Source organism: Schistocerca piceifrons, chromosome 1 (assembly GCF_021461385.2).
Source record: "Schistocerca piceifrons isolate TAMUIC-IGC-003096 chromosome 1, iqSchPice1.1, whole genome shotgun sequence".
Classification (NCBI taxonomy): domain Eukaryota; kingdom Metazoa; phylum Arthropoda; class Insecta; order Orthoptera; family Acrididae; genus Schistocerca; species Schistocerca piceifrons.
This window is the reverse complement of record NC_060138.1, coordinates 568873184-568898167: the sequence shown is the minus strand read 5'-3', so window position 1 is coordinate 568898167 and position 24984 is coordinate 568873184. Positions and strand designations below refer to the sequence as shown.

The following is a 24984-nucleotide window of genomic DNA, read 5'->3' as shown; positions in this document are numbered from 1 at the left end:
GTTGGTAGGCATACCCAGCATATTTATCTTTCTTGATTATTGTAAGTGGTACTCGTACATTAATATACATCTAATTTATATGAATAAATAATAAGGTACCCATTTTAAGTTCAATGATATTTATTAGTTTAGATAGTAAGCTATTTGCTGCTCTAATTGTTTTGTTAAAATGTGTTTGAAATGCATTGCAACCTATATTGCTACATAATTATAAAAAAATGATTGAATCTGTTGAAGCAATATATTCGCTGATTTCTGAAGTCATTTTATCCGGTGTAACATGATACTCCATACCCCATAGCCTCCCCCCACCCCCACCCTTGTTCACATCTACATTATGCATACCAGATGTGTTGCAGAGGGTACTTTGCATATCATTGGCATTTGGCATTTCTCATTTCGTTTGGGATTTATGAACAGTCAGAAGGAAGAAATGTTGGTACGCCTCCACATGAACTCAAATTTCTCCAGTCATTTAATATAGGCATTTAATATATTATTTAATTTTCCTTGAAACATACTTGCTCATAATTTTAACAGCAAACCACTCCATAGGCTTATCTCCAGAAGTGTACATCACTGGAATTGAATCAGTATTCTGTGAAGCTCTTGCCTTTACTAAACAAACCTGTGATAAAATCTAAAATATGTTAACTTTTATTGAGATATTTCCTTTTTTGTAAACCAAATTTTTCAGGGGTGAATTATGTTTTCTTGGATTTTTTTTTCAATAAATCTCACTGTGGCACTGGCCTTTTAGTCCAGTCAATGAAGAAAATGTAGGGGAGGAAATTCGTGTGGCTATACATGTTTCTACAGTGGTAGGAGGGAATGGAATCAACAACATATTAAGAATCCTGACTGTTGCAGAGTTTGTGTGTGTGTGTGGGGTAGAGGGGGCATCTAAAGGTAAGTTTTTGTTTTTCTTAAATAGCTCAAAAACTGCAACTTCTATCAAAAAGTCTTCCTCTACAGAATTAAATTTTCAACACAAAATGTTCTATGATTTTTATTCTCTGGTACTAACAGCTTCCACGATGCAGGGATGGAAAAATCACAGATTAAGTAGTATAAAATTAATGTTTATTGTGGAATAATGTGAGGAAAGAACAATTATGAAATGTGCGTACCATACCTAAGTGCAATAGACCTGTATTACCGAATAAATTGTGTTTTGGGAGTGCAACGGATTGGAGGGGGCAAAGGAAGGAAAAAGTGTGAAGGAGGGTAAGCTGTCAGATTGTGATCATAGACTTATTTACTTAACAGGTCTGCAAACTGAAGAGTGAGCAAGAATGTCACACTATCTCTGCCCCGGTAAGTCAGAAGAAGCAAATACAGGATGATTCACAACGTTATACCGAACCTTCTGAAGTGCACCTTATGAATTGCTGGTGATGCAGAGTGTGTCAGTTCCACAGAATGCATTAACACTACATACAATATACCAGAGTTGGAACTTAAATAATGGCAACTATTTATTCACAACCGATACAAAAGAGTTACATATTTGCACCTGTTATTGTCCTTCAAAGTAGTCACCAGCATTGTGTAGAACCCATTGCCAGTGATGTGGAAGGTGTAGTATATTGTTAGCAGAGCCTGTTCTGTTGATGGTGCAAATGGAGTGGTGTACTGCCTGTCGAATCTCTGGAACAGTTCTGAAGCGAATGCCACAAAGTGGTTCCTTCATCTTCGGAATCAAATCAAAGTCAAAAGGACTGAAGTCCAGGGCGTATGGTGGATGGTACAGTACTTCCCAGTTCCATCAACCGAACAGAGCAGCCACAGCTTGTGCTGTATATGCCTGCACATTGTCGTACAAAATGATGGGTGGGTTGTGCAGAAAGTGTTGCTGCTTCTTTCGCAAAGCTGGTTGCAGGTGATGCTCCAAAAACGAACAGTGATACTGTGCACTGAAGGTCTGCCATGGAGGAACATAATGCATTTTCGATCACGTGACCAAATCTTGATATTTAATGGTTTTTAAGCTTTAATTGCATAAAAATAAGAGATATTTTGTGATAATATTGACGGTAAATGCTATTTAAATGTTATAAGCAGTCCGAATAACAACAAACCAAACCGTATTTTGAACACAGGAAAATGACCTATTGAAATAACTAGGTTTGCTAGTGGAGGGCATGACGTGACATCCTGTGAAAATTAGAAAAATGATTTTGATGCATGCGCGGAATTCTCGCTGCATGCTATATATTACGGAATGGAGGGCATCTTCGCCAGTCTTCGATGGCTTACCTGAGGATGGCTGGCAGTTGTCCAGTCGAAATATCATGGATGGAAGCTAACGATGACCGGCTGCAAGCCCGAAATCTTTTTGAATATTTAGTTCACCAGGAAAATTTTAAATTTCGCATTAGCTCCATATTTAACAATCACATACAACCATTTGCTCTACCAAAGATCCATACCCAAAGACTGGAATGTTTCACAGGTCACACCAATATTCAAGATAGGTAGTAGGAGCAATCCATTTAATTACAGGCCCATATCATTAACTTCGATTTGCAGCAGGATTCTGGAACATATAGTGTGTTCGAACATTATGAATTACCTCTAAGAAAACAGTCTATTGACACACAGTCAACATGGGTGTAGAAATCATCGTTCTTGTGAAACACAACTAGCTCTTTTATTTGGATGAAGTGTTGAGTGCTATTGACAAGGGATTTCAGACTGATTCTGTATTTCTGAATTTCCAGAAAGCTTTTGACACTGTACCACACAAGTGGCTCATAGTGAAACTGCGTGCTTATGGAATATCGTCTCAGTCGTGTGACTGGATTTGTGATTTCCTGTCAGAGAGGTCACAGTATGTACTAATTGACGTAAGTTCATCAAGTAAAACAGAACTGATTTCTGGCATTTCCCAAGGTAGTGTTATAGGCCCTTTGCTGTTCCTTATCTATATAAACGATTTGGGAGTGTTATAGGCCCTTTGCTGTTCCTTATCTGTATAAACGATTTGGGAGACAATCAGAGCAGCCGTCTTAGGTTGTTTGCAGGTGACATTGTCGTTTATTGACTAATAAAGTCATCAGAAGATCAAAACAAATTGCAAAGCGATTTAGAAAAGATATCTGAATGGTGCAAAAATTGGCAGTTGACCCTAAGTAACGAAAGGTGTGAGGTCATCCACGTGAGTGCTAAAAGGAATTCGTTAAACTTCGGTTACACGATAAATCAGTCAAATATAAAGGCCATAAATTCAACTAAATACCTCCGAATTACAAACTTAAATTGGAAGGAACACACAGAAAATGTGACAGATCTACTAAGGAGACTGTCTATAGTAGGCTTGTCCGTCCTCTTTTAGAATACTGCTGTGCAGTGCGGGATCCTTGCCACATAGAACTGATGGAGTACATCAAAAAAGTTCAAGGAAGGGCAGCACATTTTGTATTATCGCAAAATATGGGAGAGTGTGTCATTGAAATGATACAGGATTTGGGCTGGACATCATTAAAAGAAAGGCATTTTTGTTGCGATAGAATCTTCTCATGAAATTCCAATCACCAACTGTCTCCTCTGAATGCGAAAATATTTTGTTGACTCCAACCTACATAGGGAGAAATTATCACCATGATAAAATAAGGGAAATCAGAGCTCGTGCAAAAAGATATAGGTGTTCGTTCTTTCTGTGAGCTATACGAGATTGGAATAACAGGATATTGTGAAGGTGGTTCGATAAACCCTCTGCCTGGCACTTAAATGTGATTTGCAGAGTATCTATATAGATGTACATGTTGATGTAGAATATATTACTGATGACTAAAGTGTGTTATGTGTATCTGTTGCATTTATTAAACTTATGGAAAATGCCACGAACTTGCGCGCCAACCAAACAATTAGTGAGATGGTGGCTGTTGCCTTCATCTTTTTAAGATACAAAAATAGATGAATTAAGATGTTCAGGAAGCACCACTTTCCAATGGGGTTTATAAGCATCAAAAATAGTACTACTCTAAATGAAAATCCAGTAATGTGTACTGTGATTTCAAATACATACTTTGTCATCTGATACATCATCTGCTGTTTCATCAGACTTGGCCACAGGCTGTGCAGATATCTCTATTTCACAGTTTTCTTTTGCAGTACTGGACACCATGCCACTTTGCACAGCACGAGCATAATGATGTTGTAAATGCTGAAGTAACTGACGATCACGAGGCATTGGTCGCAGGCGATGCCGTGCATAGTTTTGCGACTGCTGCTGTTGCATTAACTGCAATAAACGCTTCTTGCGTCGCCGCAAACGGAGTAGAAGCAAATCACGTTCACGCTTGCTCTGCTGAGCACGCCTATTTGCAAAGTTTGAAGCACAAAGATCACTACAGAACCGTGAAGAGACAAATTCTGTTGACAATCCATAACAGCCACATCCCTCACAACAATAGATTTCATCAGTGCCACTACTGCTGCTGCCTCCATCCGCTGCTTGTCCTGAACTACCTCCAGATGGGTTCTCCTTCTTGGGAGGACGTACGACTTGCTGTTGTAAAGAGGGAGCTATAAATAGAAACAGTATCATTAAACATTTCTTTCCATTCTTCAAACACTAAATTACTTACTGCCTACTTTTATTTCATAAAAGGATGAATTAAATTTAGAAAAACAATGTGTGTATTGAATACACTTACTGGTACTGGAATGTTTTTCCTCCCTTTTGTCCACAGCCTTAAGAATGGAAGAGCAATTATTTGTAGCTGGACGTTTGTTCAGCATTTTCACATTCCTGAGCTTCAGGGGCTGATTTACAGTCTTGCTTCAGCTTTTCACAGTCATCTTCATCAATCATCTCCATAATTCCAAATTCATTCATGCGAAACTGGAAAGAGATTATACAACACACTCATTACACTTAACATACTTCAACAGCAGGATTACAAAAGAAAATGGCTGCAGTTGAACAGAAGCATAGAATTTCAATTTTTTAACCAAGTGTCACCACAGAAATGAGAACAGACTAACAGTAATTTATCTGCATGGAGAGCTGCATCAAACCAGTCTCAGGACTGAAGACCACAACAACAACAACAACAACAAGTGACAAAGCAGTCTGTTGATGTCTCTGAAATTTTAATCTTATTACATCAACTGAAATAACCCACAGTCGCTAAATTATAAGCCTTGCTATGACTGTTTGGCTTGTCTTACAACACGATCAAACAGTATTGTAATAATGAAATTACACGTAGAATGAGAAAACGCAACTACTCAATCAATATGTTTTAAAAACAAGTGATGGCAAAATATGTTACACAAAACTTCTTTCATGAAATAATAAGGAAAGGCAACCACTAACCTGTCACTGAATAATGATGGTACAGAGAAAAAACATAACAGTATAGAGATACTATGAGCTTTCAAATTATTATACTTGTTCCGACTGTAAGTTCATTTTCTCATCGCACATAAACATCCAAACTGGACTCAAAATGGTGACGTTCATAAAATTAAAAGGGAAAGGCTTGGGACAAATGTGGGGGGAGGCCAAAGGTAAGGTTTGGAAAGTGGAGAAGTAATGTGGAAAATGAGAGGTCAGGAAAAGTGAGAGTAGATGTAATATGGAAGGGAGGGGACTAGTGGAGGTTGGGCAATTCCTTCAACACAGTTAAGAGGTGCTGTTGAGGGTGTGAGCGTGGCAGAGGGATCCAAACAGTACAGATACTGAAGCACCTACAGAAGTAATTGGTGTTGTGGAAAGCATTATGTTCAGCAACAGGATGGTTGAATTTGTGACTGGCTGGTCACAATTGGGTAGTGGCCTTCATGTTCAGCGAACAATGTAAGGGGTTATCCTATCAAAAATTACTATCCCCCCCCCCCCCCCCCCCCCCCCCCCACACACATACAAATCAGAATTACATCAATAACCCAATCTACACAGTGTACAAGTCCATGCCTATGTCAACTGTGCTCTGAATCCTGCATCATAAGTGTTGGATAACCAACATGCAAGACCTGTCTTATACGCCAATACACCACCTCATCCCACAGTTCAGTCACGTATTTCCTGTCCTGTAACAGTTATGGTTAAGTGTAAAATAGTCAAGTGTCTACAATGCTCCAGTCTCTATGCAGTTTTCTGTGAGGAGGGATGGCAACCAATGAGTTGTCTATGTGCATAAGTGCTCACCATCAAACTGTGGTTATTTTATTGATTGACTGATCGATTGATTGACGGGGCATGGGACTAAACGGCAAAGTCATCAGTTCCACGATTCCAAAGTTACACACAGAAGAGAGAGCGTCCGCTAAAAGTGCAGAGGAGTCAAACTATAAAATGAGGAAGTTAAAATACACACAGTAGAAGGTATAAAATGGTAGTCCAAATCTAAAAAATGGGAAAACAGAGGGATAAGGGGGAGTGGTCATGGGTCCCAGACCGAGAAAATGTAGAGAGAGGCCCCAACCACAACCACCCTGTCCCTGCTCCAGGAGTAAAGCAAAACCTCATATCTCAAAATATAAACCACTTTCACGAAGGAAATTGAGGACGAGTTCAACCACCCATGAATCATCTACCAATATTAAACTTAAGGAATCTGGAAGATGATACTTAGGACGAAGGGCCAAAAGAAGGGAACATTCCACCAATATATGACGTAGACAGCATAAGACAGTGAACGCCTTATGAGAGGAGTGGAAGGAAGAGTGCCAAACTGCAGTAGACTCATTGATCATGTGGAGTTTATTACTGTGAGCAGTAGCGCACCAGATGTCATTCCACTTTTGGGAAAAGAGAGATATGATATAGATCCGCATATCTACAGCTGGAATCATGAAATGGAATTGGGGGGGGGGGGGGGGGGGGGTCTGCTTCCCTAGCGAAATCATCAGCCAGTTCATTCCCTGGGATGCACATTTGACTTGGGACCCAGAGAAAGACAACTGAGCAGGTGACATGGCAAAGGGCAGCGAGAAGGTAATGGGTAAGAGAGGCAAAATGGTGAGAAGACTGGCATTGGTCGATACCTTGCAGGCTGCTCATTGAGTCAGTACAAATTAACACAGTGTGGAGGGAGGCCTGAGAAACGGAATGGAGGGCTCTGTGAATGGCTAAGAGCTCTGATGTGAACACACTCCATGATCCCGGCAATAAATGGTGTTCTAAGCCACTAGGAGACATGAAGGTGTATCCCACCTTATCTATCATCTTAGAACCATCAGTGTAGAAGATGGTGGCACCCTGGAACTCTGCAAGGATGGCATATACAAGATGCTGGAAAACCACTGGAGTGGCAGAGACCTTAGGACCCTGGAATATGTCGGTCCTAATCCATGGTCTAGGCACCACCCAAGGGTAGGTGTTAGAGGAAATACACAGGGTGCATTCCAGTGAGTGGAGATGGAGATCCAGATAGAGGGAAGTGAGGTGCATTCCAACCAGCAATCCCACCCATGGGCAGTAATCAAGAGGCAGACATGCCTCATTTGCAAAGGGTCACGGGATGATCAGGGACTTGGCAAATGGTGATTGCGTAAGAAACCAAGAGTTGGCTCTATCATATTTTTAGAGGGAGAATCACCCTTCTGTGAGAAGAATGTCAACAGGAGTTGTGCGAAAGGCACCACTAGCCAGATGCACCTCACAGTAATGAACAGGGTCAAGTAGTGATGAACAGGGTCAAGTAGTTGCCGAGTGGAAGGAGCCGCTGAGCCACAAACCTGACTACCATAAACTAGTCTGGACAGGACCAGAGCACGGTAGAGATGGAGAAGAGTGGCAAGGTCTGCACCCCAAGATGTGTCAGCCAGGCGGTGGAGAGCATTAAGCTTTTGCATGCATGTAGTCTTTAGGTGGTGTATATGAGGCAGCCACGTCAGCTTTTTATCAAAAATAAGGCCCAAGAAATGGGACTGTGCTACAACATCGTGGAGCTGGTCACTTAAATAAAATTCTGGATTGGGGTGTACTGTGGGTTAATGACAAAAATTCATAACCCATGTTATGGAGGGAGAAAATTGGAAGCCATGGGAGATGGCCCAAGCAAAGGCCCATCGGATGGCACTTTGGGGCCGGCACTCAGCAGATGCTACCAAGTGGGAGCTGCACCAGATGCCAAAATCCTCGACGTACAATGCTGAGGTAACCACAGGCCCAACACAGGTTACAAGTCCATTGTTGCCCATGAAGAAGAGGGTGACAATTAACACAGAACCATGTTGAATAGCGTTCTCCTGAATCTGGAGGGCACTGAGTGAAGCGCCAGCTCGAATCAGGAAGAGCCAGTGAGATAAAAACTTGCGGATAAAAATCAAAAGATGGCCATGGAAGCCCCAGTCATGGAAGGCAACTAAAATGTGATGGCGCCAAGCCATGTCATACACCTTATGTAGGCGAAAGAAGACAGTGACAAGGTGCTGACAGTTAGTAAAAACTTTTCGGATTGCTGTTTCCAATCTGAGTAAATGATCAGTTGGGGATTATCCTTCCCGAAAGCCACACTGATACAGGGACAAAAGGTCCCGAGATTTGAGTACCCAACATGGGTTCCTCCCGGGTTTAAGGACGGGGATAACAATACTGTCTCACCATTTGACGGGAAAGTACCCGTGAGCCAAATGTGGTTGGAAATCTGAGGAGATGTTACCTCTGGATAATGTCAAAGTGTTGGATCATCTGGTTGTGGACAGAATCCGGGCCTGGAGCTGTGTTTTGTGAAGAGTTAAGAGCCTGCACCAATTCCCATTAGAAGAAGGGTAAATTATACACTTCAGCATGATGCATGTTGAAACAGAGGAGGGTCTGTTCAACTTGGTATTTCTGCAGGTGGAAGGTAGTGGGATGCCATCACCAGGTGTGTCTAAAGATGTTCTGCAAGGACCAATGGATCAGTGCACAGAGCACCTTGGAGGTTTAGGCCATGGATAGTTGACTGTCGCTGGTGGCCCAGAAGGCTACAGAGCTTGGATCAGACCTGCGATGAAGAGGCACACTTTCCCTGCTGGGAATCATAATGCTCCTAGCATACCTTTTCTACTCTGCTTAATAAGGTAATGAGCCTTAGCATGGAGACGATTAAAAGCGAGGAAGTTGGTCTGTAAAGGGTGTCGTTTAAATTCGAAAGTACCCATCAGCAGTCCTGGACGGCGACTGCTACATTCTTGGTCCATCTTGGTACCAGTCGACGACGAGGGGGACCTATGGATAGGGGGACAGCCGTGCCAGCAGCATGAAGAATAGTGGCAGAGACTCCTTGCACGATCGCATCAATGCAATTCAAAAGGGAGGTGTCAAAGTGCACAGCAGACGTATACGAAGGCCAACTGGCTCTGTGGAATGCCCAACATGGGGGGCTGTCTAAAAATGGTTCAAATGGCTCTGAGCACTATGGGACTTAACTTCTGAGGTCATCAGTCCCCTAGAACTTAGAACTACTTAAACCTAACCCAAGGACACCACACACATCCATGCCCTAGGCAGGATTCGAACCTGTGACCGTAGCGGTCGCATCGCATGGTTCCAGACAGTAGCGCGTAGCACCACTCGGCCACATCAGCCAGTGAAGAGCAGGGGGGGGGGGGGGGGGGGGCTTTCTGCCTTGCGACAGCAGGGGAATGATAGAATCACCGGAAAGAGGACACTCACTGTCACAACGATCGTCAAGGGATGACCAATGTAGGGAAGCCACGAGACCAGATAGGAGAGCGTGAGAGCGATAGCAGTCAAGGTGCCTTGGGTGGTACTGAAGTGACTAGGGCAACTGTAGTTGAAGACACACAAATTGAAGTTTGTAATAAGTTAGTCAATTAGGAGACACCTTCCTGTTGAAGTGGCACTCCCCCACAGTGGGTGGTGGGCACTGAAGTCCTTGAGGAGGAGGGACAGGAGTGGGAGTTGCTCTATTAAGGTAGACAGTTCAACATAAGGAAGTGGCCTATCTGAAATAAAGTAGACATTGCAAACAATGATGGCTGGAGTCATTTGCACTCTAACCACTATTACTTCCAGGTTGGTATGAAGAGGGATCCACTCACTAATGACAACAAGAGCAAACCAAAGTGCAGGCCTCACCAGAACCTACCCCAGGGCCGGCGCAGTTCCAGCAGAATGCCCAATAACCATGAAATGTTCGAGTGTGCTCATCATGAAAGTGCATTTCTTGAACAACAAGACAGAACACAGAATATGAGGAAACAAGATGTTGTATTTCCGGCAGGTGACGATAGTCCCGTTTGCAATTCCACTGGATGATCACGTGGCGAGAGTCCAGGTTAGAAATAAAGAAGCCGAGAGGGGGTCATGTCACTCATTCAATGGTCATCCCTGACAAGGATAGGATGACATCTACAAATAAGATGTCAGACTCAGGTTGCGAAGGTGGAAATGGCACCTTTGGGATCACCGGAGGGGCCTTGTCTTGGGACTTAAGTTTCTTATTCTTATCTTTCAGAGGTGGAGGAGAACAGAGCACAGAGAGAGTAAATGCATCTACAAGATCCAGAACTAAAAGAGAGCAGGCGACCTTGGAGCGTCTAGATGGTGAGTCTTGTGGCCAAATTGTGGTAGTAGGCTTGTGGCCTAAGAGATGCTGGGAAGAGGGACCCCAGGGGCGAGCCCCATCACTGGCAGGTGCCAAAGAAGGGGGGCACACATCTGGCCGGGGAGTGGCTCCGGGAGGGGAGGTTATGGGAACTGCATGGGGGGGGGGGGGGGGGGAGGGGGAAGGGGCTGGGGTAAGGAAGCTGTAAGAGGGGGAAAGGATGTAACAGAGGTAAAAGTTGAAGAAAGTGACAGTGGATGGAGTGTCTCATATATTATAGGTGAGCCTCAGCATAAGGCTTGTACTCTTGGATCTTCTTTTCTCTCTTTTACACTGGGCAATTCGGTGAGTGAGGGGAGAGACAGTCAAGACAATTGATAAACACAGGTGGTGGAAAACAGGGGCTTCCCTCATGGAGTGGGTGTCCACAGTCACTACACAGAGGTTCCACCACAAAGTGGGAACACATATACCCAAAATGCAAGCACCGAAAGCACCTAATGGGTGGTGGGATGTACGACTTCACGTCACATCTGTAGCACATAACCTTGACCTCCTCTGGGAGGATATCCCCCTCAAAAGCCACAATAAAGGTACCGGTATCAGTGTGGTTGTCTTTGCGACCCTTCTGCATGAACAAAATGAACACTGTGTTGCTCTAGATTAGCCTGGAGTGCCTCATCAGTTTGCAGGATGCGGTCCCTATGAAAAATCACTCCCTGGACCATACTCAGGATCACAAGCAGGAGGGGCTGCAAACTGAGTGGCAGAAGAAGCTCTGATCAACAGGGAGTCTGACTGCATCTTACTGAGAGACTCTCCTTCACCAAACACGTCCTTGATATTCTCCACAAAAAGTAATGGCTTTATGGCAGTGAATGTGTCCTCATCTGTCCTAGTACAGAAAAGGTAGTGGGGAAAGTGCTTCATCCCAAGTCAGCGAGCCTAGCCCTGCCCCCCTGAAGTAGTCAGGGAAGGGAAGGCTGCCAGATCATACGAAGCAGCATTCAATAAGCCTCCACCATTCAAAGAGACACCCATTTGAGAGCGGCCAGATTTTTGCAGCTTGATATACTTCATGCTCCAAGCATCTGCCCCGATATCACCCACTCCGATCAGGGGCTCTCCCATGGGCACCATCCAGTGGCAGCAAGGGCCACCTTGCACTGTGGCCGTTGCCAGGAGTTCCAATGCTCCAGGAAGACAAGTAATCACTCCTGCATATGATTCGAGGGAACAGCTCAGGTATCAGTAGTGTGATCCCTGTGTTGTCAGAGGGTTCAATCAAATGGGTACATAAGAGCCCCACCTCACGGACTGGCTACACGTGCTGGTGACCTAGCAGGGTGGAGGGGGGGCTATGGCGAGGAAGAAAGAGGGAAAGGGAGGAGAGGAATCCACACCGTAGACACAAGGGAGGGAGATGTTCTACAAATGGATTACACTAAAAACAGAAAATTTAGAACTGCAGGTCAGACCTCAAGTGCGGACCTAAATACCAAAAAGAATGAAAGAGGACAGGCAGAAGAAACAAAATTGCAAGCAATACAGGGAACTAAGTGGATAGCCAGGTCTATACAAGTCACAACACAGAGAGAGGGGAAGGGAGGGGCAATGGGGAAGGAGCAAGGGTAGAGAGGGAGGGGCAGGGTGAAGGAAATGCAGCCAGGGAAGGAAGAAAGAATGTGCTGCAATAGTTTTGGGCTCTGTGTGTGCCAAGCACGAACTCTCAAAAGAGGGAGGGCAAACAACACCAATGACATTAATGCACACTGATTAAAGAATCAAAGCATCATTAATGAGATACAGCAATCAAGAGCATTTTGAAGTGCCTCTCTATTGCTCAGTTCCTTATCTGTGCAATTATAAGTGCATGTCTTTTTTCGTATTATTGTTCTTGCAGCTCATTTATTCATTTAGAAATCACGTCTGCATCATATTTCAGAGACAAGCCGCAGTACATGAAAACTGTGTGTTCACACTGGACTAACATTCGGGAGGACGATGGTTCAAACCCACGTCCAGCCATCCAGATTTAGATTTACCGTGATTTCCCTAAATCACTCCTGGCGAATTATGGGATGGTTGCTCTGAAAGGGCACAGCCAATTTCCTTCCCCATCCTTGATGCCATCTAAGATTGTGCTCCATCTCTAATCACCTCAATGTCGACGGGACATACACTATGTGATCAAAAGTATCCGGACGCCTGGCTGAAAATGACTTACAAGTTTGTGGTGCCCTCCATTGGCAATGCTGGAATTCGGTATGGTGTTGCCCACCCTTAGCCTTCATGACAGCTTCCACTCTCGCAGGCATATGTTCAGTCAGGTGCTGAAAGGTTTCTTGGGAAATGGCAGTTCATTCTTCATGGAGTTAAGCACTGAGGAGAGGTGCTGATGTCGGTCGGTGATGCCTGGCACGAAGTCGATGTTCCAAAGCATCCCAAAGCTGTTCTATAGGATTCAGGTCAGGACTCTGTGCAGGCAAGTCCATTACACGGAAGTTATTGTCATGTAACCACTCCGCCACAGGCCGTGCATTATGAAAAGGTGCTCGATCGTGTTGAAAGACGCAATTGCCTTCCCAGAATTGCTCTTCAACTGTGGGAAGCAAGAAGGTGCTTAAAACATCAATGTAGGTTTGTGCTGTGATAGTACCATGCAAAACAACAAGGGGTGCAAGACCCCTCCATGAAAAACACGACCACACCATAACACCACCGCCTCCGAATTTTACTGTTGGCACTACACAAGCTGGCAGATGACGTTCACTGGGTATTCACCATCCCACACCCTGCCATCAGATCGCCACATTGTGTACCATGATTCGTCACTCCACATAAAGTTTTTCCAGTGTTCAATCATTAAATGTTTACACCAAGCGAGATGTCATTTGGCATTTACCAGCATGATGCGTGGATTAGGAGCAGTCGCTCGACCATGAAATCTAAGTTTTCTCACCTCCTGCCTAACTGTCATAGTCCTTGCAGTGGATCCTGATGCAGTTTGGAATTCCTGTGTGATGGTCTGGATAGATGTCTGCCTAATACACATTATGAACCTTTTCAACAGTTGGCAGTCTCTGTCAGTCAACAGACGAGGTCGGCCTGTACGCTTTTGTGCTGTGTATGTCCCTTCATGTTTCCACTTCACTATCACATCCGAAACAGTGAACCTATGGGTGTTTAGGAGTGTGGAAATCTCATGAACAGACATATGGCACAAGTGGTACCCAATCACCTGACAACGGAGTTCTGCAGAGTGCCCAATTCTGCTCTCTCATGATGTCTAATGACTACTGAGGTCGCTGATCTGGAGTACCTGGCAGTGTGGCAGCACAATGCACTTAATATGAAAAACATGTTTTTGGGCATGTCCGGATACTTTTGATCACATAGTGTAGAAGCCAATCTTCCTTCCTTCAAAACTGTGTACAAATGAAGACTTCCAAGAATAGAAAGAATTGTGCTAAATTTCTTGTTATTAAAAACTTCAATAAATTCAACAAAATCTTCTTTGTGCTACAGCCTGCATATATCCCCAAGGTGTAGACATGTTTAAGAGTATCATATTCTGCACTCTTACCTCCTGGCAAAATGCCAGTCTGTCATAGTGTCATCATCTAGAACTTGGTGGCAGTGATCCATTAAATCTCATTATGATTATTCCACAACAATTGCAGAGACACACCACAGAGCCATACTGTGCAGTATGATGATGTTTTTGTCTCCTCTCATAAACTATGTTCAGACAGACAGTGCAGACTTGTCTTCTGGCTCAAGTCTTATGTTGTACATATTTCATATTTTCACAGTGTCATGCGACACATCACCAGGTTGGTCCAATGTAAGATTTTCTACAGTCGAAAAGGATGCGAAAGACTGCAGGTGTGTGAAGCCTGAGGTTACCTTTCACACTGTCTAGAAAGTTATTATCTTTGCAGTTGGTTGGACAGAATGTGAGAGTATTGGGTATAAGAAGCCCTAGGTTAACTTGCACAAGGTCCAGAAGATTTCTTATTTTTGCAGATGGTTGGAAGACAGACTTGATACCTTTCTTGGTCAGCATTCAAATGATTACTGAGGCAAGCCCAATAGAAGGAAAGAAGCAAGAAAGGAAGATTAAGAAGTCATTAGATATGGAGTTCTTGCTCCAATTAGAAAAAGAAACTGGTTATGTCCTTTCCAAAGGAAGCATTCTGGTCCTTGCCTTAAGTGATAAGGGGAGACTACTGGAAACCTAAATCTGCATGTTTGGTTGGGGAACTGAATTTTGGTCCTCTCAAATATGACTCAAAGTGTCACTTCAATCAGCAAGAGCCCACTGGAACCCCATCAACTTATTCATAATAATTTCCTTAATGCAAGAAGTGTGCCATCACTAACTAATAATGAAACAAGCTTAACACATGAAAATCAAAACCTTGTTTCAATAACGAGAGTGTTTCTCAGAAAAGAACTCTCATGACCAGTGAATGACAAATCATCAATACATAACTTGCATCCAGTCTCCCACTTTTAAAATTTTCACAAATGATGAATTTCTGAGTTGGTACTTGCAATAGTCCACAGAAGTCCAGTTGTTTCATTAGTACATACACTGGTGACCTAATATCATTATGTGTCTTTATGGCACACCATCCTATAAATTGTATAGATGGGATGGTGTGACTGCTTGCCAGGTTCCAAATGACACCTTTGTTTTTGACTATTAAGTTTGTATCTTATTGTATTATAGGCAGTGCTCATTCACAAAACACAGTTTTTTTAAAAAAAAAGTAACGTAGAAATACTCAAACATATTTATTGTGCTGTGTTGTTCATTTCTGACATCCTCTTACTCTTATCACTTTATACTTGGCTTGTATTCTGTCATAATTTTTGCTCAATTTACTACATCTTCATATTTTATGAAATCCTGTATAAAAACAATTTTCATTATGTAATAACAGAAATTCTTCTTCTGATGGAGGTAAAAATACTTGTTTTATGGGATTATGTTATATAAGTGAGTGCTTACAGATACTCTTATGTATTTTCAATTTATTACTGATTTAGCTAATATTTGTAACTTCAGGTACACGTGACAGAAAAGAAAAATTATGCTGAAATGTCTCTTCTTAGTTGCTACATAGAGCAATTATATGTTATGTTTCTTATGTTATTCTTATCAAAAGAAATTCAGGCAAAATTATGAAAAGGATAAAGTGCTGCTTTCCATTCAGTGGAAATGTCGAATCACAGACAGGCACAACAAGAAGGCTGCTAAACAAGTAAGCTTTCGACCAATAAGCATTCTTCTGAAATAGACAAAAGACACACACACATATTCACACAAACAAACTCACACACACAGGATCACTGTCTCTGGCTGCTTTGCCTCCTGGATTTTCCATTGTTTGTAATTCAGGTAAAGTTACACTAGTTTTGCTAATTGTAACTGACACCACTGTGATCTCCTGAAGACAAGAATTTAATGTCCCATTGACTACGAAGTAATCAGAGATTGAGCAAAGGTCAGATTAGGGAAAAATATTGGCTGTGACTTTTCAAAAGAACCATTCTGGCATTTGCCTGAAGCGATTTAGAGAATCACAGAGAACCTAAATCTGGATGGCCAGCCTGCCAAATGAAAGTCCAGTGTGCTAACTGCTGTGCCACTGCTCAGTGTGAGTTCTTGATAATTCAGTGCAATTATTATGTAAAAATACTTTTTAACCTGTGGATCTTATGACTTTTGTTTCGCATTTCAAGCCAACTTTCCTGTGTTGGGCTGCTGATTTGTGAACATGGTGATAGTGCCCGATAGCAACCCAGATGGGTTCCATAGGATTTACATCATGTGAATTTGGTCACCAAGACATCAATATGAGTTCACTATTATGCTCCTCAGACCACTGTAGCATGGTTCTGACACAGACACACTAATTGTATTGGTGAAAGATGAGAAGACATCAAGCATGAAGAGATGCAGGTGGTTCACAGATGTCAGCATGTCTTTGATTACTACCAAAGCTCACATGCAAGGACAGGAGAATGTCTCCCGTAACATAATACTACTCCCAACAGCCTGCATCCAAGGAACACTGCAAGTCTTGAGCCACCATTCACTTCAATGATGGTGTTTGTGGAGAAGACCATCGACCTGATGTACCAAAACATGATTCACCTAAACAGTCAACACAGTTCCATTGATCAATGGTTGAATCCCAATGGTCCCGTGCCCACTGCAATTATAACATGGTGGCGTTGGGTCAACATATGAGCACACAGGAGTGGTCTGCTGCGGAGCTCACTGTTCAACAATGTACAATGACTGGTGTGCTCCAAAACACTTGTGCATACACCAGCATTGTGTTCTTTTGGCAGAAACATTACAGATCACCATCTATCCTACTTTAAAGCACCCAAACCTCATGTTCTGTGAAGAGTCATGGATGTCCAACTATTTAGGACCTAGTGATAGTTTCAATGTCCTACCTCTTTCCATAGATGCTCAGACAGCATGAGAACATTTGACCAGCTTCCCCGTTTTTGAGATACTCATTCACAGGCTCTGCATAATAATAACCTTCTCTTTGTCAAAGTTGCTTATTCCAATGTATTTCCTCATTTGCAGCCCATATCTTCACTAAGTTGGTCCCTCGTCCTTCTCTGCCCCACTTACATACTTTTAGTTATCACATCACATGGCTGCAATCCGACCAGGCGGCATCCAGCATCACAGTGGCCAGTCTTCACAAGGCTTTGGCGTATCAGTGTACATGTAAGTTTTGTATCTGAATTTCTAACAATATTCATACATGAAAAACCGTGACAGCTGTCACTATCACTTGAAACAAGTCAAATAAAGAAACTGTGTTAAACTCACCTTAAGGTCACTACCTGGTAGAGTACCAACTCCATTCTTCCATTCAAGAACTTTCATGGGATCAAAGTCATCACTGTCAATATCGGTGGCCTGAGTTGGTGGCTGGCTTTGTCTCACTGTGACATCCTGCTTCACGAGTTCTATTTTGACATCATCCTCTGGTGGCAACTGTGCAGGCCGGGGGGAAGCATCAGGCCCATCTGGTTTGACCACTTTTATCAGTGTTACTTCATCATTCTGAACATGGGGTGGTGAAAATGAATCGACTGCCTCCTGCAGGCAACGGTTTAGGTCCTGTGGATAAAAATTTAAATTTATTTTTAAACTAACAATTTTTACTGGGCTGTGCCTACATTTGTCATACTGATCAAGAGATAAAAATTTACGTGATAAAAAGTTTTAGAGAGAATTCTAACAACAGTATATATCAATAATCATGAGTAAGAATTATGAAATAAGCAAGTTGATAAAGCTGCACTAATCTGGACTGTAAAACACAATAATCAGTTGACACATCTTTAGTTCGGGTCGTGACAAGAGAATTTACACTGCGAGCTTCCGTGGATGGTGTTTGAGTTCTTGGTGAATTTTGTTTTATGGGCATTAGGCTGTGGTCCAAGGCCATGGCTTTAATGCCCATAAAACAAAATTCACCAAGGGTCCACTGTTCCAAAACTCCTTTCCACTCCTCCCACCTGCTACAAACTACAACATATCAAATCATGGTTCATGGCTCTTACCATTAGAAACAGCCCTGATGTAAAATCTGCTCCACGAATTCTAACAGTAGCATAAATCCTAGTCTCAGCACTGACAGAACATACACAGCCATGTAGCCATGACCTGCAAGAGATCTACTAGTTGACCTTTAGGTCTTGTTCAGTATAGCATGATAACTGTATTCAACACCGCCCTGTGTGAAGATGGGCTTTGGGTCCCCCACTTGTACTTAGCTGTTAACATAGACAAAGTCTTAATTTATACTAGGCCCTTTATCCTTAGTTTCTCCAGTTCAATTGCTCTCCTCCTCGTCTAGTTTGTCTGATCTCTCACTGAACAATACAAAAGTTTTAAGGGCTAACCATGTTTTCTAATTTGTATGTTCCTCATGAAGTTCCAAATGCTACTTATTTCAAAACTAGTTAGTAGACATTCCTCTTACACAAATATTGTTAGTGAGAAATTATTCAGTAATGGCATGAAAGCATAAAAAAAGTGCAATGACGTAGTTAGAATAACTGGTTTCCCAGATTTTTATAGCTTTCATATTGATCAAAGCAGAGGAGACAACAGCAGTTACCACTACAAAAGATGTCTTACATGGGATACTTTACTACATTTGAGTTTCAGCAACACTACTATAATAGTACAATCTTTTATGAGCTAATATTTATATGTTAAAATAAATTGGAATTTCTTGAACTGCATTTTTTGGAGTCTCCAGTACCTTGTTCAGAAGGAAAATAAAATTATAAAGTAATGTTATTTAGTAACCAGTGGAACATTAAACAGCATGACTATCTTCCTTTTATCTTTGTTTCTTGTGAAGACATGAACAACAGTAAGCCATTTTTAAATAGCACTCTAACTGTCTTTATTCAGAAACCAAATTCCTGCTGAAAAAGTTATCACAGAGTACTTTCATGTAAATATGATATTAGCAAAACTGTCACACAAAACTGACTTTGACCCTTCTGTAGTAGTGCACTGCGCTTGTACCAGCAATAACAAAACTCGTCCACTTGCTCGAGTTGGCAGCAAACAAACAGAAACACAAGGAAAATGAACACTGGCCCTTCAGTCAACCATCTCTAGTTGAAAGTATGTGTGAGTAAAATGTGTATCAATGAAAACGAGGTAGAAATGATGCTGATCTATGGAAAATGTAAGTCAGCAGAATAGTAATTGCAATAACAGTTATAATGCAAGATCATTGAGTAAAAGCCCACATGTCCGAAAAAATGTTGGATTGTCTGCTTTGCTTAAAGTATATAGCATATTTTTAAAGATGTTACCTACTGGTTACCTTACTTTCCTATTATGTTTAATAACAACAAGTATGTGGATAACCAGTGAACTTATAATATGCTGACCACATACTTTACTGTGTAAAACATAAGGTCTTCTGCTAAAAACTGATATCGTATCAGTAGAGTCTGGAACTCATTTTGCAATGCCAGGTGTAGGTTGAGATAATTTTGATTGCTTAGTGCAACATAGTTTTATCCTAAATGCAACTGTTTCTGACTAGCCTACAGGGTTCCTTCCCTTACACCATGTTTATACTGGCAGCCAGCTGAGCTGTGTATGTATGCGAGCTGGGCAAGCAACATTCAGAACATTTAACATTTCTGGTGCGTATCAGTGGCTGAAGCAAGCCAGCAGAGTGACACATGGGGTTCTGTGGTAACAGTCACACCTCTCCCATCAGATTTAATGAAAACCTGCACTGATAATACTATTAAATGAATTCCTTTTGTCAAAAGCTCTCAGATGATGTGGAAATGACTTAGTTGTTGCTTTGTACATATCATTGAAAGAAAGGAGAAGTTGCTTTGCTTTTTTTTTTTTTTTTTTTTTTGTTTGTATTATACACACAAAAAATACTTTCTGCTTTGTAATCTAACAGTTGTCAAACAATGTTTTCAGTATCTTGAAATGATTACAGAATATTATTGCTGTCAACATGAATCACCATGTGTACTGTTTGTGTGTTGATCCCCTGTTAATATTCGTATTCCTGCTGGATGTTGTACGAGATGATTGCATACCATTGTTGTTTGCAAAACAGTTCAGCTTCAATATCCATCATTTCCTGTCAATGACAATATTGGGTATGCTGATGGATATTTTGATGTTCCTATTTCCACACTCACTGGATTTCATTTATTCATTAGCCCAAATGAAATTCAACAAATCGGCTTGCTTTGAAGTGCATATAATTGTATGGATGTTTTCCGTAGTCCTCAAGTTCTTTAACTAGAGGTACACGTCATCTCCTAAAATGAGTTTTAGTATTTTATTCTGCATTCCTTCAAATCTTTTAGTTGAAAGCAGTAACAGTTTTGCATCCATAAGTTTACAACACATTTTGTCTGAACTTGCCTCCATCAGATTGTTTACTGTAGGTGAAAACATCTATGACTACAAATTCAAACAGTGGAAAATCCAGTATGGAATAATGACAATATTATGAAAAGGATAGTTGCTACTTGCCATATAGCAGAGATGCTGAGTCACAGATAGGCACAACAAAAAGACTGTCAAACAAAGCTTTTGGCCAAACATGCCTTCGTCAGAGTAGATAACCAAAAAACACACACACAAAATGCACGAGACCACAGCCCCTGGCTGCTAAGGCCTGGCCAGATCTAGCCTTAGCAGCCAGAGACTGAGGTGTAGAGTTGCATTTTTGTGTGTGTGTGTGTGTGTGTGTGTGTGTGTGTGTGTGTGTGTGTGTGTGTGTGTGTGTGTAATCTACTCTGACGAAGGCCTGTTTGGCCGGTGTGTGTGTGTGTGTGTGTGTGTGTAATCTACTCTGACGAAGGCCTGTTTGGCCGAATGATTTGTTTGACAGTTATTTTGTTGCATCTACCTGCAACTTCGCATACCTGCTACATTGTGAGTAGTAACTATCCTTTTCAAAATATCATGACTACAAATTCATAGACAGACTCACCAACTGCATCGTTTGCAGTAGAATAACAATACTCTTTATTTTAGAAAATGCTGCCAGAATTCATTCCATCTGTACAACCTATGCAGTTTTTTCTTTATGTCTTATAATGAATTGTGGAATGTTAAGTAGTTTATTAAGAAGCTTGGATGCTACACTGCTACATGTAAAAACATGAAAATTTCAAAAAGGAACATTTAGGTACAAGGCACACTGTCTTATGGAAGATTTAGCATATCAGTCGGTTTGGACAATAAAACATTTATAAATAAATTTGTAAAATAAATTCAAGGAAACCACTCACCTATAGCTTACAGATGTGTGGCACACAGAAGCGATCAATAGAATACAATATTTACACTAGCTTCTGAGCTCTTGTTCTTTCTCTAGAAAAAGGTACACACATTCACATTCTGAGACATAGTGTCAGTCTCACCACAGCCACAGTTGCAAGCATTTGGATGTCTGTGTGGTTGTGTCATGAATGTGCGTACTTTTTCTAGAGAAAGAGCAAGAGCTCAAAAGCTAGTATAAGTACTGTATTTGGTTTAGTGTTTCTATGCCCTACACATTGGTGAGCTATAGTTAAGTGGCTACCTTTCCTTTATTTTACATATTATCACATACAGGAATTTCCACTGTTGTTACATAAACATATTTGTACTTTTGGCATCTGCTGTTTCTCATCTCAACTACAAAGCAATTGAGTGAAATGTCACGTCCATCCAAAGGAAAGTCTCTTCTTGCATTAACTTATAGAACATTCTCCGCTACTAGTTTAGAATACACAATGTGCATTCCACTTAAATGTAGAGCATGGACAAGAATTAACTGCCTGCCTTTTATAAGGTAAAATATGAGCGACTGTAAGACCACAGCATTTAAATGACTTGTTGAGGGAAAATTCACATATATTTGGAGTTTCCTATTCATGGATGATTTTAAAGTTACATGTGGGCCTAGCATTACATCCACATCCATCGTTTGTAATTCAGTACCCCCCCCCCTTCCCCCCTCCCGATGCTACACTGCGCCCATGCAGAATCTTGTCAGCTTGTGGTTGTAGCATTAAAGAAATTCAGTAACCCACATTTACTTCTGAAAGAAGTGACATTAACATTCCAAAAATTCTTTTGTACCTCCAGTTAATTCCATTCCCACTAATATACGGCCTAGAATGTTGCAAACATTAAGTTATTCTCTAATGCCGTTTTCAATAAAAGATCTGTAAATCAAGTGAATGTCTGTCTACAAATACCATTACCTGACAACAACCACAACAAATTACAGAAATATTTTGTGTTCTGTTGTGCCTGCAGCATTGTATATGTCATTAAAATACATACAGAAAATGAAAGCTCCAAAACTATCAGCAATGAGGTTATATATTTTTAATATTAAAAATATTACCTCACTGTGGCTAGTTTAGGAGCCGTCATTTTCATTATGTCTTATAATGAATTATGGAATGTTGAGTAGTTTATTAAGAAGCTTGGATACTACATGGCTACGTGTAAAAACATGAGAATTTTTAACTGCATACGGCCTTCAAGATCAAATGAGAAACATTACAGAACTAAAAGGTCATGCAAAGTGAAAAGTAGCCATTTGCTTTACATGTAGAAATTGAACAATTATTAAGAAAAATAAGTTCAGTAATAGATCTCATATGTGTTTCAGTGTCAGTCTGGTTCATCCCGTGAATACAGCCCTAGAAGCAGCTCATAACAGCGTTTACTTCTTGTTACAGATCATGTAAGCCTACATTAGGTTGCTCTTGCTTTAGTTTATTCCTACCTTCTCTTTTTTAATGGATGAACATTAAATTGGGAATGTGTTATTCAGTTCAGGACAGTGAACTTAAATAACCTTATGTATGATATCCATGCATTACATAAAACAAATCAATAATGCAATTACAGAAAAAGTTTAATAGTTATTGTTTAGCTACTTCTGAGAAATGCCTCATCACCTGTGTATTACGTGTGCCGTCTTCTTTTGATTTTACAGCTGCACATACTGTGGTAGGAGATGGACTGACTGCAGCAGGAATACTGATGATGGTGGTCCCAGCAGTTGTGAGAACAGAGGTTGTACGTACACTATCTTCTTTCATCTTAGGAGCAACTGATACAGTTGCATGAGGTGTTGTACCAGCATTGGGAATGGTGATGAGAGAAGCTGTTGCAGTGCTCGTGGCAAGCACAGAAGTACGTGTGTTATCTTCCACCATCTTTGGAGCACCAGACGCAGAACGAGGAGATGGGCTAACAGAAACAGGAACAGTGATGACGGCAGTCGTTCCAGCTATTGTTGCTGCAGTTACAGTACAGCCACTATCATCCTTTGCTTTGAGGGCAGCAGGTACGGTTCCCAAGGCTGAACTGCTAACAGTTGTAACACTGGTGATACTAGTTGTTGTGACAGTTGTGACAACAGTATTAATACGTGTGCTGTCTTCCTTAAGCTTAGGGACAACAGATAAAGTCCCATGAGATGAAGTGACAACAGCAGGAACAGAAATGACTGTGGCTGTTCCAGTAGTTGGAACAACAGCAATAGCACATGAGCTGGGAACTAACTGATGTTTCTGCTGCTGCTGTTCTTGCTTTAACTTCTGCAGTTGCTGTTGTTGCTCCTGTTTAAGTTTCTGTAACTGCTGTTCCTGCTTTAATTTCTGTTGCTGCTGCTCCTGTTTCACTTTCTGCTGCTGTTGAAGTAGTTGCTGCTGCTCCTGTTTCACTTTCTGCTGCTGTTGAAGTAGATGCTGCTGCTGTTCTGGTTGCAGTTGTACCACTTGTTGCTGTTTTTGAGGTTGGTGTTGTAGAAGCTGCAATTGCTGTGGCTTTTGTTGTTGTTGTTGTTGTTGTTGTTGCTGCTGCTGCTGCTGCTGCTGAGGCTGCTGCTGTTGGACTCTTTGTCGTTGCTGTGCCAATGGCTCTGGTCTTGGCTGCTGTGGTTGCAACACAGGAGGTGCAGGAAGTATCACTGGCTGCTGGGTCACTATTGGCACAGATTGGGTGTGTGCTTCTGAAGACACTGGAGTTAAAGTTAGTGTACTGGATGTAACCTCAGGTATCAGCAAGCCATTGGGCTTCACTGTTGCTGGTTGAAGTGTTGGCGTGGTTGGTAGTACTTTTGAAGAATCACGAAGAACTGGAAAAAATGATAACAACAATGAAATTATTAAACAACATCCAAAAGCAAAGATTCACACATGTTACCATCAATCAGTCAGAAGATAATTATGTAGTTATAATCAAGCAATAAAGATCACTGATATTCTTTTAGCATTAGTCTTATGTAAAGAATCTTTGAGGAAGTCCCCTCACAACTAACATTTCCAGAATGAAACTTTCAATCTACAGAAAACTGAACATGTAATTAACCACTTAACATACAACTCTGAGTCACCTCATTTTTATTATTTTGATAGAAACTTAAAATCCTGAATATACTCAAGCAACTTAAGAACAGATCTTTGCAAAAATAAAATCCTGCTTATATCTGTTTCAGCATTGATAGTTATGTGTTTGGCTGCAAGAGCACGTCTGGTACTACATTTGCAGCTTGGCTATCATGTTTTTGTTGAAATAGTTGCCACTAGATATCATCTATACTGTGTGCAGTAATGGATACGTGACAACAAAATGTATGCTTTCAGACTCTCTTCTATATCGTTGTTTAGGCAACAAAAAAAAAAAAAAAAGGATTACTATAGTGATCCTGAGGTCGAGGTTGAATTTAGCAGCTTGAAAGTCAAGAAGAATGTGATGTTACTTCACTAGAGACCAAAAGTGACTACACTTGGGCAGCTGAGTGACAAGTGCACACCTGTGGTATCAGATAAATACATCCACTACGCTCCAGCCAGCTCCTCCAAAATTTATGTTCATAGGAAACCACTGTGAAATACATGGTTAGAT

The 24984-nt window shown here is 41.4% G+C and overlaps 1 protein-coding gene across 1 annotated transcript in view; it reads right to left on the bottom strand.

Moving 5' to 3' along the window:
- The window catches only part of LOC124751316 (lethal(3)malignant brain tumor-like protein 3), an 82599-nt gene that overhangs the window by 43350 nt on the left and 14265 nt on the right, over positions 1-24984 (bottom strand). Inside the window, exons 4-7 of the mRNA XM_047248988.1 lie at positions 23031-24214; positions 17383-17676; positions 4720-4849; positions 4031-4530 (exon numbers count right to left, since the gene is read on the bottom strand). Of these exons, the coding sequence (XP_047104944.1) occupies positions 4031-4530; positions 4720-4849; positions 17383-17676; positions 23031-24214 (2108 nt within the window). The remainder of the gene's footprint in view (positions 1-4030; positions 4531-4719; positions 4850-17382; positions 17677-23030; positions 24215-24984) is intronic.